General features: G+C 37.3%; 1 protein-coding gene across 2 annotated transcripts in view; it reads left to right on the plus strand.

Annotated features, from left to right (window-relative positions):
• SYCP1 (synaptonemal complex protein 1) overlaps nt 1-16,034 on the plus strand; it is a 183,178-nt gene that overhangs the window by 88,071 nt on the left and 79,073 nt on the right. For both annotated transcript variants that reach the window (XM_060086663.1, XM_060086670.1), the window contains exons 16-19: nt 12,470-12,574; nt 13,381-13,484; nt 14,893-15,010; nt 15,725-15,795. In XM_060086663.1, coding sequence (XP_059942646.1) covers nt 12,470-12,574; nt 13,381-13,484; nt 14,893-15,010; nt 15,725-15,795 — 398 coding nt within the window. The remainder of the gene's footprint in view (nt 1-12,469; nt 12,575-13,380; nt 13,485-14,892; nt 15,011-15,724; nt 15,796-16,034) is intronic.

Genomic DNA, 16,034 nt, shown 5'->3' on the forward strand with positions numbered 1-16,034 from the left:
TTTAGGATAGGTTTAGTATTGCTGAATTCTTCTAGTTTTGCTTGTCTGTGAAATCCTTTATCTCTTCTATTGTAAATGATAGTCTTGCTGGGTAGAGTATCCTAGTTTGCAGGTTTTTCCTTTTCATGACTTTGAATATATCATGCCAGTCCCTTTTGGTCTGCAATGCTAGTGTAGAAAAATCAGCTGATAGCCTTATGTGGGTTCCTTTATATGTGACTCTCTTTTTCTCTTGCTGCCTTTAGAATTCTCTCTTTACCTTTTGCTGTTTTAATTATGATATATCTTTGTGTGTGTCTGTTTGGGTTTATCTTGTTTGGGACTGTCTGTGCTTCCTGTACCTGAATATCTGTTTCCTTCTTTAGGTTAGGGAAGTTTTCAGCTGTAATTTCATCAAGTACATTTTCGACCTTTTTCTCTCTCTCTTCTCCCTTCTAGGACCCCTATAATGTGGAAGTTGACATGTTTTATATTATCCCATAGACCTTGTATGTTGCTTTCACCATTAATTTTCACTTGTCTTTGTCTGCCATTCTGATTGGGTGATTTACATTTTTCTATCTTCCATATCACTTATGAATTCTTTTGTGTCATTTAGTCTGTGAGTCATTACCTCTAGAGTGCTTTTTATCAGAAATTGAATTGTCTATTTTTGATTAGATCTTCTGTATAATTTCTAGTTCCTTGTTAAAATGTTTAGATCTATTCTCTTTCTTAATTTAGTGTTTTCATTACCAACGTTTTGAACTTGTGTGTTGTACTGATTATCCCTGTTTCATTATTTTTCAGGCAATTTCTCTTGCTCTTTCAATTACGGGTTGTTCCTCTGCCTTTTCATTTTACTTAACTTTTTCTGTCTCTATGAATTTAGGTGAAACAGTTATCTATTCTGGTCTTGAAGGGGTGTTTTTATGTGGGAGCATCCCTGTGTAGACTGCGTGTGCCCAGTGTTTTTAGTGTGAGGGCTGGATTTGGTGTGGAGACCAATCACATCTTTCCCCCGGGTGTGCTGGCCACTATCACCTTGATAGGGGATGTGGCTGGTGTTAGAGGAGCTAAAGCCTGCACAGGGTGTGAGGTGTGACTTCTTCTCTGCTCAGTGGCAATCCCCACCCTTTCAGTTCCTAAGTTGCAGGAGTGGATGCCCTGAGGTTTGGGATAGAGCTGGCTATGTTCCCTTAAGTGTGTATTTTTTCCTTCTCCTCGTGCTGGAGCCTTTGCCCCAAAGGAGGGGAATGCTGTATAGAAAGTGGGGCTCGTGAGCTAACAGAGGTCCATTCCGCTACCTGCATATGTGTCTGTGGCTCCACTCACTCAGCCCAAGGTCATGTCTTTTCCCCTGTTGTCATTGTCCCAGATCTAGTGCAAGGTTATGGCATGGAGTGGGCAGGGCTGGAGCATTAACTTGATTGACACTGGAGATCGTGACATTACGGTTGCAGGAATTGAAGTGGCTGTGCTGCTGTCAGAAGCCTGGGCTACTTCTGTGGTGCTGTATGAGTAAGCACCAACAATGGCTGCCGCCACCCTACCCGGACCACACCCCAGGCTTCTGGCCGCCTCTGCATTCCTAGGTTGAGTCTTTCCCCAAGACCTGGCTTTCCTAGATCCAGTGCCAAGATGTTGCATGGAGTGAGTGGGGCCAAGGTGTTCACTCAGCTTGGACTGGGGAGTGTTCAAGGTGCTAGCCTCTAGGGCAGACCTCTCCCTGCCCTGCCTGGGGGCAAGCCAGCACCCACTCACTCCTCACAAGTAGAGTCTAGACACCTCCAGCCTTTCTTTCTGTCCCAGCAGTTCTCCAAATAGCCAAAGGGACTTGTCTCCTCTATGTAATACCTCAGGACTGGGATGCCCAGTCTGTGGCTCAACCCACTTACTCCCCACAGCGAGTGTCCCCCCATGCAATTTCCCTTTTCTTCTTAGTCCTCTCCCAGGGGCACAGGTCCCAACTTGATGCTTTTCTTCCTGTCCTACCTGATTACATGGGAATCTTTCTTGCATCCTTGGTTGTATAGGAGTTCCTCTGTCAGTTTCCAGTTTTCCATGAGAATTGTTCCATGTGTAGATGTACTTTTAATGTATTTGTGAGGAGAGGTAAGTTCCATATCCTCCTACTCCACCATCTTGGTCCCCTCCTTGAGTTGTTTTTGTAGTTCTTTTTTGCTCTCTTCCCTTATGATTTGATGGCTATCTTTAGTGTTATGTTTGGGTTCTTTTCTATTTTGTGTGTATGTATCTATAATAGAATTTTGGCTTGTGGTTACTATGAGGTTTATATATAGCAGTCTATCTATCTATCTATCTATCTGATTAAGTTTTTAATGTCTTAAGTTCAAATGCATTTTAACAACCCTACATTTTCTCTCCCCTCTCCCTATGATTACTATTTTTGACATCATACTTTTCATCTTTTTGTTTTGTGTATCCCTTAACTACTTATGGCAGATAAAGTTGAGTTTATTACTTTTGTCTTTTAACCTTTCTTCTAGCTTTGTACATGGGCTGGTTTGGTGGTGCTGAACTCTTTTAGCTTTTCTTTTCTGTAAAACTTTTGATCTCTTTATCAAATCTGAGTGAAAGACTTGCCAGGTAGAGTATTCTTGGTTGTTAAGTTTTTCCCTTTCACCAGTTTAAATATATCATGCCACTCCCTTCTGGGCTGTGGAGTTTCTGCAGAGAAGTCAGCTGATAGCCTTTTGGGAGTTCTCATGTGCATAACTTCTTTTCCATTGCTGCTTTTAATATTATCTCTTTATCTTTAATTTTTGCTATTTAAGTTACAGTGTGTCTTGGTGTGGCCCTGTTTGGGACTCTGTTCTTTCTGAACCTTGATGTCTGTTTACTTTCCCAGGTTAGGGAAGTTTTCTGCTATTATGTCTTCAAATATGTCCTCTGGCCTTTTCTCTCTCTGTTCTCCTTCTGGGACCTCTATAATGCAGATGTTAATACTCTTGATGTTGTCATGGAAGTCTCTTAAACTGTCCTCATTTCTTCTTATTCTTTTTTCTGTTCATCTTCAGTAATTTCCACTACTCTGTCTTCCAGCTCACTGATCCATTCCTCTGTATTGTCTAATCTACTGTTGATTTCTTGTAGTGTATTTTTAAAATTTCAGTAATTGTATTCTTCATCTCTGTTTGGGTCTTCTTTATAATTTCTAACTTTTTGTTAAAAACTTCTAACTTCTCCCCCTGTTCATCCAATTTTCTCTCACATTCTTCGAGCATTTTTCAATCATTACCCTGAACTCTTTTGGGTAGATTCTTATCTCCACTTCACTTTGTTGCTCCTACATTTAGAACATATTCCTTTGTTGCCTCATTTTGCCTAATTTGCTGCTTTTATTTCTATGTATTTAGAAGGTTGGTTATATTTCCTGACCTTTGAGATGTGGCCTTTTATAGGAGACATCCAATGTGTCCCAGCCACATATTCTCCTCTGGTTATCCGAACTATATGCTTTAGGGGTGCCCCCTATGTGGGCCATGTTTTTCCTTGTGTTGTGGTGGGCTGCCTACTTTGGGTGGTCTTACAGGTGTGGGTGGCCCCGGTCCAGTTGGTTGCCAGGCCCTGCCTTGTGTGGAGGCTGCTGCCCACTGATGGGTGGGGCTGGGTCACAAGGTGGCTGGCTGTGGAGCCTCAGGAGATCCTAGGGTTGGGGTGACCTACTGGTGGGCAGAGCTGGGTTCTGGGATGAGTAGTTGTATTGCTGGGGTCTTGCATCTAGTATCGGCCTGCTGGTGGGCATGGCTGGTTCCTGACACTACTGGCTCTGGGGTCCGGGGTATCCCAGAGCTGGTGTCAGCCTGAAGGTTGGTAGGGCTGGATTCTTGGATGGCTGGCTGAGGGGGTCCAAGGCATCTCAGAACTGGTATTGACCTGCAGATGGGCAGGTTCAGGGCCCAGGGGGTCCTGGGGTTGGTGCCAGCCTGCTGGTACATGGGCTGGTTTTTGACAAGGCAGGCTGTGTGGCTGCAGTGGTCCTGTGCCTGTTGTTCGCCCACTGGTGGGCAGAGTGGGAGCCCAAGGGATCCTGCGGTTTGTGCTCACCAACTGGTGGGTGAGGCTGGGTCCTTGTGTTTGTGCTGGCTCACTGGTGGGTAGAGCTGGTTCCTGAGATCTCTGATTGCAGGGCCCTGGTGGTTCCGGGGCTGGTGCTGGTGCACTGATGTGTGGGGCCGAGTCCTCTGCCTTCTCGTGGATAGGGCCATGTCTTGGGGTGGCTGTGGGCTTTGGGGCTCTTAAAGAAGTTGGCCTGTTGGTTGGTGGGGCTGTATCTGGCTAGTTGCTTGGCTTGAGGTTCCCAGTATTAGAGTCTTCAGGCTGTTGAGGTGGACTGGGTCCTGGCACTAATAAGCTAGAGGGGGAGGATTCCAGAATGTTGCTTGCCAGCACAAGTGTCCTTGTAGTAGAACGAGCTCCCAAAATTGGCTGCTGCCAGCGTCTGTGTTCCCAGGGTGGGCTCCACGTGCCTCATGCCTCTCTAGGAGGCTCCCTGGTGTCAGCAGGTGGGTCTGACGCAGGCTCCTTTCAAATTACTGTTTCTTTCCCTGGGTCCCAGAGCATGTGAGAGTTTGTGTGCACTCTTTAAGAGTGGAATCTGTATTTCCCATAGCCCTTTGGCTCTCCTGAAAGTAAATCCCACAGGCCTTCAAAGGCAAATGTTTTGGGGACTCATCTTCTGGTGCAGGGCCCCTAGCCTGGGAGCCCAGTGTGGGGCTTGGACCCCGTGCTCTTTGGGAAGAATCTCTGCAATTTCAATTATTCTCCTGTTTGTGGGTTGCCCACCCTGGGGGTATGGGTCTTGACTATACCACATATCTGCCCCTCCTACCCATATCATTGTGGTTCCTTTTTTATTTCTTTAGTTGTAGAAGGTCTTTTCTCTAGCCTTCTGGTCTTTCTCATCAACAGTTTCTGTGTAAATAGTTTAATTTTGGTATGCTGATAGGGGGAGGTGAGTACAAGGTCTTCCTACTGTGCCATCTTGGCCACACCCCCAACCTTTTCCACAAAATATTTATTTATTTATTAAAGATGAATTATTTTGTGTATTTTTTAATTCTTCCCTACTTCCAGTGTGATATTGAATAAGAGTGATGATTGTGTACATCTTTGACGTCCTGATCTTAAAGGAAAAACATTTAGTGTTTAACTATTAACTATGATGTTAATTATAGGTTTTTTGTAGACTTTCCCATGTATTCCTAGTTTGTTGAGAATTTTTACTATGAATCTGTGTTGAATTTTGTCAAATTATTTTTATGTGTCATTTGATATGATCATGTGGTTTTTCTTCTTTAGACTATTAATATGGTGTTTTACATTGATTAATTTCCAAACATTGAACCAGCCTTGTATTCTTGGGAAAAACCTCACTTGGTGTGGTGTATAGGCATACGTTGTTTTATTGCACTTCACCGCAGATAATTGCATTTTCTGTAAATTGAATGTTTGTGGCAACGCTGCCTCAAACAAGTATATTGGCGCTATTTTTCCAACAGCATTTGCTCACTCTGTGTCTTGGTGTCACTTTTTGGTAATTCTCATGGTATTTCAAACTTTTTCATTATTATTATATTTGTTACAGTGATCTGTGATCAGTGATCTTTGTTACTAGTGCAAAAAGATTACAAATAATGTAATGATGGTTAACATTTTTTTAACAATGAAGTATTTTTTTCCATCTCCCACCCACCTACCCCTGGCAACCAACAGTCTATTCTCTATATCCATGACTCTGTTTTTGTTTCTTAGGTAGGTTCATTGGTGTCATATTTTAGATTCCACATATAAGTGATATCATATGGTATTTGTCTTTCTCTTTCCGACTTACTTCACTTCATATGGTAATCTCTAGGTTCATCCATGTTGCTTCAAATGGCATTATTTTGTTCTGTTTTATGCCTGAGTAGTATTCCATTGTATATATGTACCACATCTTCTTTATCCATCTATCTATCGATGGACATTTAGGTTGTTTCCATGTCTTGGCTATTGTGAATAGTGCCGCTATGAACATAGGGGTACATATATCTTTTTGAATTATAGTTTTGTCTGGGTATATACCCAGGAGTGGGATTGCTGGATCCTATGGTAATTCTATTTTTAGTTTTCTGAGAAAACCTCCATACTGTTTTCCACAGTGGATGCACCAACTTACATTCCCACCAACAGTGTAGGAGGGTTCCCTTTTCTCCACACTCTCTCCAGCATTTGTTATCTGTAGACTTTTTTTTTTAAAGGAATGAAACCATATCATCTTTTTTTTTTCATATATCCTCTTTTTTTATGTTGGGGGTAGGAGTTTTATTGATTAATTAATTTATTCTTGCTGTGTTGGGTCTTCGTTTCTGTGCGAGGGCTTTCTCTAGTTGTGGCAAGCGGGGGCCACTCTTCATCACGGTGCGCGGGCCTCTCACCATCGCGGCCTCTCCCATTGTGGAGCACAGGCTCCATATGCGCAGGCTCAGCAGCTGTGGCTCACGGGCCCAGTTGCTCCATGGCATGTGGGATCCTCCCAGACCAGGGCGCGAACCCGTGTCCCTTGCATTAGCAGGCAGATTCTCAACCACTGCACCACCAGGGAAGCCCTTGTAGACTTTTTAATGATGCCATTCTGACTGGCGTGAAGTGGTACCTCATTATAGCTTTGATTTACATTTCTCTAATAATTAGCGATGTTGAGCATCTTTTCATGTGTCTATTGGCTATCTGTATATCTTCTTTGGAGAAATGTCTCTTTAGGTCTTCTGCCCATTTTTCGATTGGGTTGTTTGCTTCTTTATTGTTGTTGTATGAGCTGTTTGTATATTTTGGAAATTAAGCCCTTGTTGGTCACATTGTTGGCAATTTTTTTCCAATTCTGTACGTTGTCTTTTTGTTTTGTTTATGGTTTCCTTTGCTGTGAAAAAGCTTGTAAGTTTGATTAGGTCCCACTTATTTATTTTTGTTTTCATTTCTATTGCCTTGGGAGACTGATCTAAGAAAAAATTGGTATGATTTTTGTCAGAGAATGTTTTGCCTATGATCTCTTATAGGAGTTTTGTGGTGTCATGTCTTATGTTTAAGTCTTTAAGCCATTTTGAGTTTATTTTTGCGTATGGTGAGAGGGTGTATTCTTTTTTCTGTTTTTTTTTTTTTACATCTTTATTGGAGTATAATTGCTTTACAATGGTGTGTTAGTTTCTGCTTTATAACAAAGTGAATCAGTTATACATATACCTATGTTCCCATATCTCTTCCCTCTTGCATCTCCCTCCCTCCCACCCTCCCTATCCCACCCCTCTAGGTGGTCACAAAGCACCAAGCTATCTCCCTGTGCTATGCAGCTGCTTCCCACTAGCTATCTATTTTGCGTTTGGTAGTGTATGTGTGTCCATGCCACTCTCTCACTTTGTCACAGCTTACCCTTCCCCCTCCCCATATCCTCAAGTCCATTCTCTAGTAGGTCTGTGTCTTTATTCCTGTCTTACCCCTAGGTTCTTCATGACCTTTTTTTCCCTTAAATTCCATATATATATATGTTAGCATACTAATTTCACTGATTTATATGCAGCTGTCCAACTTTCCCAATACCACTTGCCGAAGAGACTTTTCCCATTGTATATTCTTGCCTCCTTAGTCGAAGGTTAATTGACCGTAGGTGTGTGGGTTTATTTAACAATGAAGTATTTTTTTGTTGTTGTTTTTTGTTTTTTGTTTTTTTTCTTTTTGCGGTATGCGGGCCTCTCACTGTTGTGGCCTCTCCCGTTGCGGAGCACAGGCTCCGGACGCGCAGGCCCAGAGGCCATGGCTCACGGGCCCAGCCGCTCTGCGGCATATGGGATCCTCCCAGATCGGGGCACGAACCCGTATCCCCTGCATCGGCAGGCGGACTCTCAACCACTGCGCCACCAGGGAGGCCCACAATGAAGTATTTTTTAAAGTCTTTATTTATTTATTTATTTTTGGCTGCATTGTGTCTTCATTGCTGTGCACGGGCTTTCTCTAGTTGCAGCAAGTGGGGGCTACTCTTTGTTGTGGCGTATGGGCTTCTCATTGAGGTGACTTCTCTTGTTGCAGAGCATGGGCTCTAGGTGTGTGGGTTTCTGTAGTTGTGGCACGTGGGCTCAGTAGTTGTGGCTCGTGAGCTCTAGAGCGCAGGCTCAGTAGTTGTGGCATATGGGCTTATTTGCTCCATGGCATGTGGGATCTTCCTGGACCAGGGCTTGAACCCGTGTCGCCTGCTTTGGCAGGTGGATTCTTAACCACTGCTCCACCAGGGAAGTTCTGAAGTATTTTTAAATTAAAGTATGTACATTGTTGTTTTTAGACATAATGCTGTTGAACACTTAATAAACTAAGAATAGTGTAAACATAACTTTTATGTGCACACAAAGTTCCTGTGCTTTGCTTTATTGTGTTATTTGTTTTATTTCAGTATTCTGGAATGAACCCGCAGTATCTCTGAGATATGCTTGTATTATTCTTTTTCTGTATTGTTGTATTTGTTTTGTTAATATTTTGTTGGGGATTTTTGTTTTCGTTTTCATGAGAGTTATTGGCCTATAGTTTTCTTGGATTGTCTTTCATTGGTTTTGGAGCCAGGCTAATGCTGGCCTTATAAAATGAGTTGGGAATCATTTCTTTCATTTCCATTTTCTGGAAGAAATTATATAGAATTAGTATTATTTCTTTTTTAAATGTTTGGTACAATTCTCCAGAGAAGTCATGTGGACCTAGAGATTGCTTTTTGGCAAGATTTTTGACTATGAATTTTATTTATTTTTGCTATAGAATTATTCAAGTTACTTGCTTTATCTTGGGTGATTTTGGTAGTTTGTGGTTTTTAAGGAATTAACCCATTTCATTAACTTTGTTGACTGTCTGTGCATAGAGTTGTTTGTAGCACTCCCTGCAATTATCTTTTTAATGTCTTTGGAGTCTGTAGTGTTACCCTTATTTTCATTGCTGATATTGGTGATTTATGTCTTTTCTCTTTTTTCTTTGTCAGTCTTTAAAAAATTTTTTAACATCTTTATTGGAGTATGATTGCTTTACAATGGTATGTTAGTTTATGCTTTATAACAAAGTGAATCAGTTATACATATACATATGTTCCCATATCTCTTCCCTCTTGCATCTCCCTCCCTCCCACCCCCCCTATCCTACCCCTCTAGGTGGTCACAAAGCACCGAGCTGATCTCCCTGTGCTATGCAGCTGCTTCCCACTAGCTATCTATTTTACGTTTGGTAGTGTATATATGTCCATGCCACTCTCTCACTTTGTCACAGCTTACCCTTCCCCCTCCCCATATCCTCAATTCCATTCTTTAGTAGGTCTGTGTCGTTATTCCCATCTTACCCCAGGTTCTTCATGACCTACTTTTTTCCTTAGATTCCATATATATGTGTTAGCATACGGTATTTGTCTTTCTCTTTCTGACTTACTTCACTCTATGACAGACTCTAGGTCCAGCCACCTCACTACAAATAACTCAATTTTGTTTCTTTTTATGGCTGAGTAATATTCCATTGTATATATGTGCCACATCTTCTTTATCCATTCATCTGTTGATGGACACTTTGGTTGCTTCCATATCCTGGTTATTGTAAATAGAGCTTCAGTGAACATTTTGGTACATGACTCTTTTTGAATTATGGTTTTCTCAGGGTATATGCCCAGTAGTGGGATTGCTGAGTCGTATGGTAATTCTATTTTTAGTTTTTTAAGGAACCTCCATACTGTTCTCCATAGTGGCTGTATCAACTTGCATTCCCACCCACAGTGCAAGAGTGTTCCCTTTTGTCCACACCCTCTCCAGCATTTATTGTTTCTAGATTTTTTGATGATGGCCATTCTGACTGGTGTGAGATGATATCTCATTGTAGTTTTGATTTGCATTTCTCTAATGATTAATGATGTTGAGCATTCTTTCATGTGTTTGTTGGCAATCTGTATATCTTCTTTGGAGAAATGTCTATTTATGTCTTCTGCCCATTTTTGGATTGGGTTTATTGTTTTTTTGTTATTTAGCTGCATGAGCTGCTTGTAAATTTTGGAGATTAATCCTTTGTCAGTTGCTTCATTTGCAAATATTTTCTCCCATTGTGAGGGTTGTCTTTTCGTCTTGTTTTCTTTGTCCGTCCTGATAGAGTTTTATTACTTTATCAATCTTTTCAAATAACCAGCTTTCTATTTCATTGATTTTCTCTGTTGGTTTTTGATTTTCAGTCTCACTGATTTCTTCTCTTTATTTCCTTCCTTCTGTTTGCTTTGTGTGTATTTGCTCTTTTTCTGTGTTTTTAAGGTGGAAACTTAGATTGCTGTTTTGAGACTTTTCTAATGTAAACATTTAATGTTATAAATTTCCTCTAATCACTTCTTTAGCTGTAGCCCACAAATTTTGATATGTTTTATTTTCATTTTCATTTATTTTCTGATGCCCTTGAGATTTATTCTTTGACCCTGGGGTTATTTATAAGTCTGTTATTTAATTTCTGTGTATTTGGAGATTTTACTGTTATATTTCTGTTATTCATTTCTAGCTTAATTCCATTATGGTCAAAGAATATACTTTATTACTTAAATTTGTTATGGTTTGTTTTAGAAATCATGATATGGTATATCTGAGTGAATGCTCCATGTGCACTTGAAAAGAATATTTTCTCTGCTATTGTTAGGTGGAACGTTCTATAAATGTCAATTAGGTACAGTTGGTCGATGGTATTGTGAAAAATCTTTTGGTTTTCATTGATTTTTGTCCAGTTCTATTGTTTACTGAAAGGTGGGTATTAAAATCTCTTACTTTGATTTTGTAATTGTCTGTTTGTCTCTAATTCTGTCAATGTTTGCCTTGTGTATTTAGAATTACGGTTAAAGGTTTTACATTTATATATAACTATTATATCTTCCAGCTGAATTGACTCTTTGCTCATGATTGAATGCCTGTCTTTATCTCTGATAATACTCTCTCATTTTGAAGTCTGTCTTAACTGATATTATTATAGCCATTAGTTTTCTTACGTTTATTGTTTACGTGGCATATCTTTGAGTCTTTATATTTGTAGATATTTCTACATATCTATATAGGTATCCTGATTATAATTGGGTCTTCCTATGTACTATTTCTATAGTTATCTTTTTTAAATCACAAATATGATCATGTTATATTGCTGTATCAAAACTTCAATAGCTCTACACTGCTTATAGATAAAATTCAAACTCTATAACTGCAGTTAGTGGATTTTATAGTTTTTAATCTTGGACCTCTTATTGGCAAGGCTTTAATAAAATTATTATAATCTCATGCTTGAGTAAACAAAATAAAAATTGAATTCATAAACTTATGCTCTGTTGGATAACAGGAAGAAATAATAGAAATTAAGCACTCATAACTAAGGAGTTAATGGTTAGATTATAGTTTGTTTTGCTCAGTAGCTAGAGCTATGCTAACCAGTATGGTAGCCACTGGCCAAATGTGTTATATTTAAGTTAATTAAAATAAATCAAATTAAAAAGTCAGTTTCTCAGCTCCAGTAGCCCATATTTGAAGGACTAATAGCTACCATATTGGACAGGATGGAAAATGTTCCTATTGTTGCAGAAAGTTTTTGTTGTATAGGACTTGTCTAGAGCAGAGGTTGACAAAATTTTTATGTGAAAGGCCAACAGTAAGTTTTTAGGCTTTGTGGGCCATATGGTCTCTGATGCAGCTATTCAACTTTGCTGTTACAGGGCAAGACAGGCATAGATAATATATAATATTGTCTTTTGGTCTTGTTTTCTTTGTCAGTGGCTAGGTTTGATCTATGAGCTGTAGTTTGCTGATCCATGGTTGTCTAGAACATTGAATTAAATTCTTGACACCTCATTTAGAATGGTATGTTGACAAAGTGAGCCCATCCTGAAGGAATGAGGCAATATAAAACCATTCCATGGGAAATATAATAAAAATAATTAGAAATTTTAGAATAGCTAAGAGAAAAGTTCAGGAGTGTTGATAACTCTTCAAATATTTCTCAGCTATCATGTGAAAAGAGGAATTAGACTTCTTTGTGATTAAGGAACACAGAACAGAACAATGACCATTGCATGAAAGTTACAGGAAGAGCATTTTAGTAAAATGTAAATACAAACTGGGTTGATAGAATAGTGAGTTAAGTAATAGTTAAGTAATAGTTAATAGTTAAGTAATAGTGAGTTAAGTAATAAGTGCTAATAAATTAAAGTGTTTTGTGCATAAGGTGAGGTTTGAATTCAGTGACCTGTATGACTTTTTTTTTTAAATAAAAAATTCCAGGTTTCTGCCCATTAAATCCTCTGTTATCATAGTTTGGGAATTTACCAAGTGACTTGTTTTCTCTTTTTAAAAAATCTTAGCCAAAGAGAAATTCATAATTCTCTTCACAACTCTATTTGAGCAGCTTGATTATTTTGAATGTGTGTGTGCTTTGATTGTCATGATTTGTTAATGTCCTTAAATAGGCAGAAAACCAAAAGCTTTTAGATGAGAAGAAACAATTTGAGAAGATTGCTGAAGAATTAAAAGGAGCAGAACGAGAACTAACTGGACTTCTCAAAACCAGAGAGGTTTGTTTAAAAAGGATACATTTTTTTCTTTCAAGTGTTTTGTTAGTAAGATACAGATTTACATTGTAGATTATGGTGTGGCTGTTAGATTTGTACAAGATTGCTTCACAGAATTCCTCTGGAAGATGTGTTCCTGCTATATTTAGTATGCTAACAATTGATTTAAAGCACATTTAGAGAATGTGCATATTATAATGAGGAAGAGAAAGGTCAACATTTTAGATACCAATAGTATACATAATGCCATGGCTTATACAATTACATTTCTTGATGTCTTGAGTATTTCTTAATTGATACATTTAAATTTTAGCCTTTATTAAGTTCTTAGCTTACAGTAATTTTTATAGTGCTCATGTTATAATTTTAGAATGTCTTTTATTTTTAAAAAGTATGTTTTCAGTCTATTACAGTATTACATTGTAATTGTCTTTCTAATATAGTAAGAACAGCTTAGTTTTTCAAGTACTGCCTGATTTCATTAACTAATGCATTTCTTCTTAAAAATGTGACATTTTAATTGAAATTAATTACTTGGTAGTATAAAATTGAAAATAGTATTTTATAATATGCAAATATAATTTTACTGGTTGAGCTTCAGAATATCAAGATGGAATTTACTTATAGTATTGCATTTGTCATTGCTCATTGTTTTAAAATTATAATGACTATGGAATTAAATCAATTTAAATTTTAAAAATTTGACATATTTTTGCTAAAGATATAACTTGCTTACATAGAGTGACCATACTTTTTAAGTGAGAAAACGGTAAAAACATTTGCTCTGATAATACATGTTTATTTTCCAGGAAAATGTACATGATTTGGAAATACAGTTAACTGCCATTGCAACAAGTGAACAGCATTATTCAAAACAGGTTAAAGAGCTGAAAACTGAGCTTGAAAATGAGAAGTATGTTTTCTATCTATAAAGTAGCTTATGTATTCAATTCCTAAGCTTTCTGTAATACTGTAAAGTATTAACTACTTTCCGAAGTAGGTAACACTAAATTAGTAAATTATGTGTAATACTTTTTTGAATAGGCTTAAAGTTGTGTTTTATTTCTGATTAAAGATCAAAATAATGTGTCAATTTCATTGTTAAAGGAGGTACGTATTATTGACCTAAGAAGAGTATATATCACAAACTTGAGAACTGCATTAGAAGAGCGATATGTTCTTTTCTTGGAGATTATTTAGTTCCTCATAAAAATAATCATTTGTAGTTGTAACTAGTTATTTTGATTGTTTTACTAAATTACTACATAGGTTTGTATTGATGAAGTGAAAAAATATAAATTCATTTCTCACATTGTCCAAACGTAATATTTAGTTGTTTCACCTACTTAGTAAATTTAATTTCTAGAGAAAGTGGGAGGAAATGATTGTTGTGTTGTTACTCAGGGAGAACTAAACTGAAGTAGGCAATCTAGTGGTGAGCATGATTTTTGCTTTCTTGTTGCTTCTCAACTCTAGATAAAAATGAGAAATAAGTAATTTACTCAGCATCTTGTCACTTCTCTTTCAACTCCCATTCTCAGCTTTCTGGTACATTTTCAACAGTACTTTTGTAGTGGCTCTGGGTAAAATTCATCTATTAACCAAAATTCCTTTTAATGAATGAACTGATTAATATAAATTTGTGTTATCCTTGGTATATTTTCTTTTTCAACTTTTCATTTTTTAATTAAAACTCTTTGATGAGTTTCCAGTATCAGTAAGTAGGAGATAATAGGTGCTTCTGAAATCATTCCATAGAGCCAGCCACACACTCCCCTTCCCTCATTTAAAATTGATCCTGGCTGCAACCAGTAACAGCAGTAATCTCTCTTCCAATGTAGAATATTTGAGACCTTGTAAGAGCAGTTTAAGTGTTGTGCATGTGCACAAAGTTTTATTTATTTTAATGAAAATATTTTAATTAAAAATAGTTAATGTCTCATGTACTATTAAATCATCAGAAATTTGAAACAGTTTCTAAGAGACAGTCTACTAGAAAGAAAATATTATATGAAAAAAATAAATACTTTTCAAAATTTGTGGAAAGATAAACAATATGGAGAATATGCAAGGAAATATGTAACATCTTGAAAAACTTACTATAGAAAATTTTCAAATATATACAACGTTAAGGGGGAATATTGTAATGAACCAGCATATACCTATCACCCAGCTTCAAAATTTTTTAACTAATGGCCAATCTTATTTCATTTGTAGCCCCAGCGCTTCCTTTCTTTTCCCTAAGATTATTTTGGATAAAATTCCACATCATATAATTTTATATGTAAATATTTTGGTATGACATGCTTTTTAAAAAACAGGCTTAAGAATACTGAACTAACTGCAAGCTGCAAAAGGCTTTCACTGGAAAACAAAGAACTAGCACAAGAAACAAGGGATATGGCCCTAGAACTCAAGAAACAGCAAGAAGATATTAATGTGAGTTGAAAAGAAAGTCCCAGTGACTTAGTTTTCTTACTGTAAAGTTAAGGGGTTAGAATAGATTACCTCTAAAGTTTCTTCCAGCTTTAAAAGTCTGATTATTTTAGATTATCTGATTCTCTTTTTCTTCTAAATACTTTGTTTTAGAAGAAAAATATGCATATTGAGGTTAGTAATAATATGCATACAATGATGAATAAAATATCATTCCTCTTTAGTTTATGACTGAATAAAAAAATAAATGCTCAAATAGCTTAAAATAGTATATCATATGTATTGTTTGGGGGACAAAGTGTTATCACAGTTCACAGGATCACTTCTGCCTTGGGGAAAGAGAAAGAGAAGGCTTCAGAGAGAATACAGCATTGATTTTTGCCTTAAAAAAATGAATAATTATCAGTTCAGTCAGTAGCAATGAGTGGAAAAGCATTCCTTGAAGCCATAACAATATGAACAAAGGACACAAGTATCAAAGTATCACTAGGAAACAGCAAGTAAGACTTGTTTTTTTAGCTACTATATAGAGATTATTAGGGGAATAGAGTAAGGCTGGAAAACTAGTGTGGAACTGTATAAGTTAAATAACCCATTCTCTTGCTTTATATATAATTAAATGAATTTTAAGACAGATAAAGGTCTTGAATATTAATTTCAATTTTATTTTTGTTGAAACAAAATAATTAATACAAACCACACTGATTATTTCTTTAGAACAGCAAAAAGCAAGAAGAAAGGATGTTGAAACAAATAGAAAATCTGGAAGAGACAGAAATACAACTGAGGCAAGACTAATGCATTGGCCTTTTTTGACTGGCCCAAAATAATATTTCTTTTCTATTAACTTGTTGTAGTTAATTTAGATTAATCTTATGTTGAATATAGTATAAAATAAAAAATTAGACTTAAATCATTGCTTTGGAATCCTGCTTAAAAATAAAATTATAATAATGTCTATTTTATACTTAGTTTGAAATAGTGATATTAGATGTAGAAATTAATTTTAAAGTATCATAAACTTTCT

The sequence above is a fragment of the Mesoplodon densirostris genome, chromosome 2 (genome assembly GCF_025265405.1).
Source record: "Mesoplodon densirostris isolate mMesDen1 chromosome 2, mMesDen1 primary haplotype, whole genome shotgun sequence".
Lineage (NCBI taxonomy): Eukaryota > Metazoa > Chordata > Mammalia > Artiodactyla > Ziphiidae > Mesoplodon > Mesoplodon densirostris.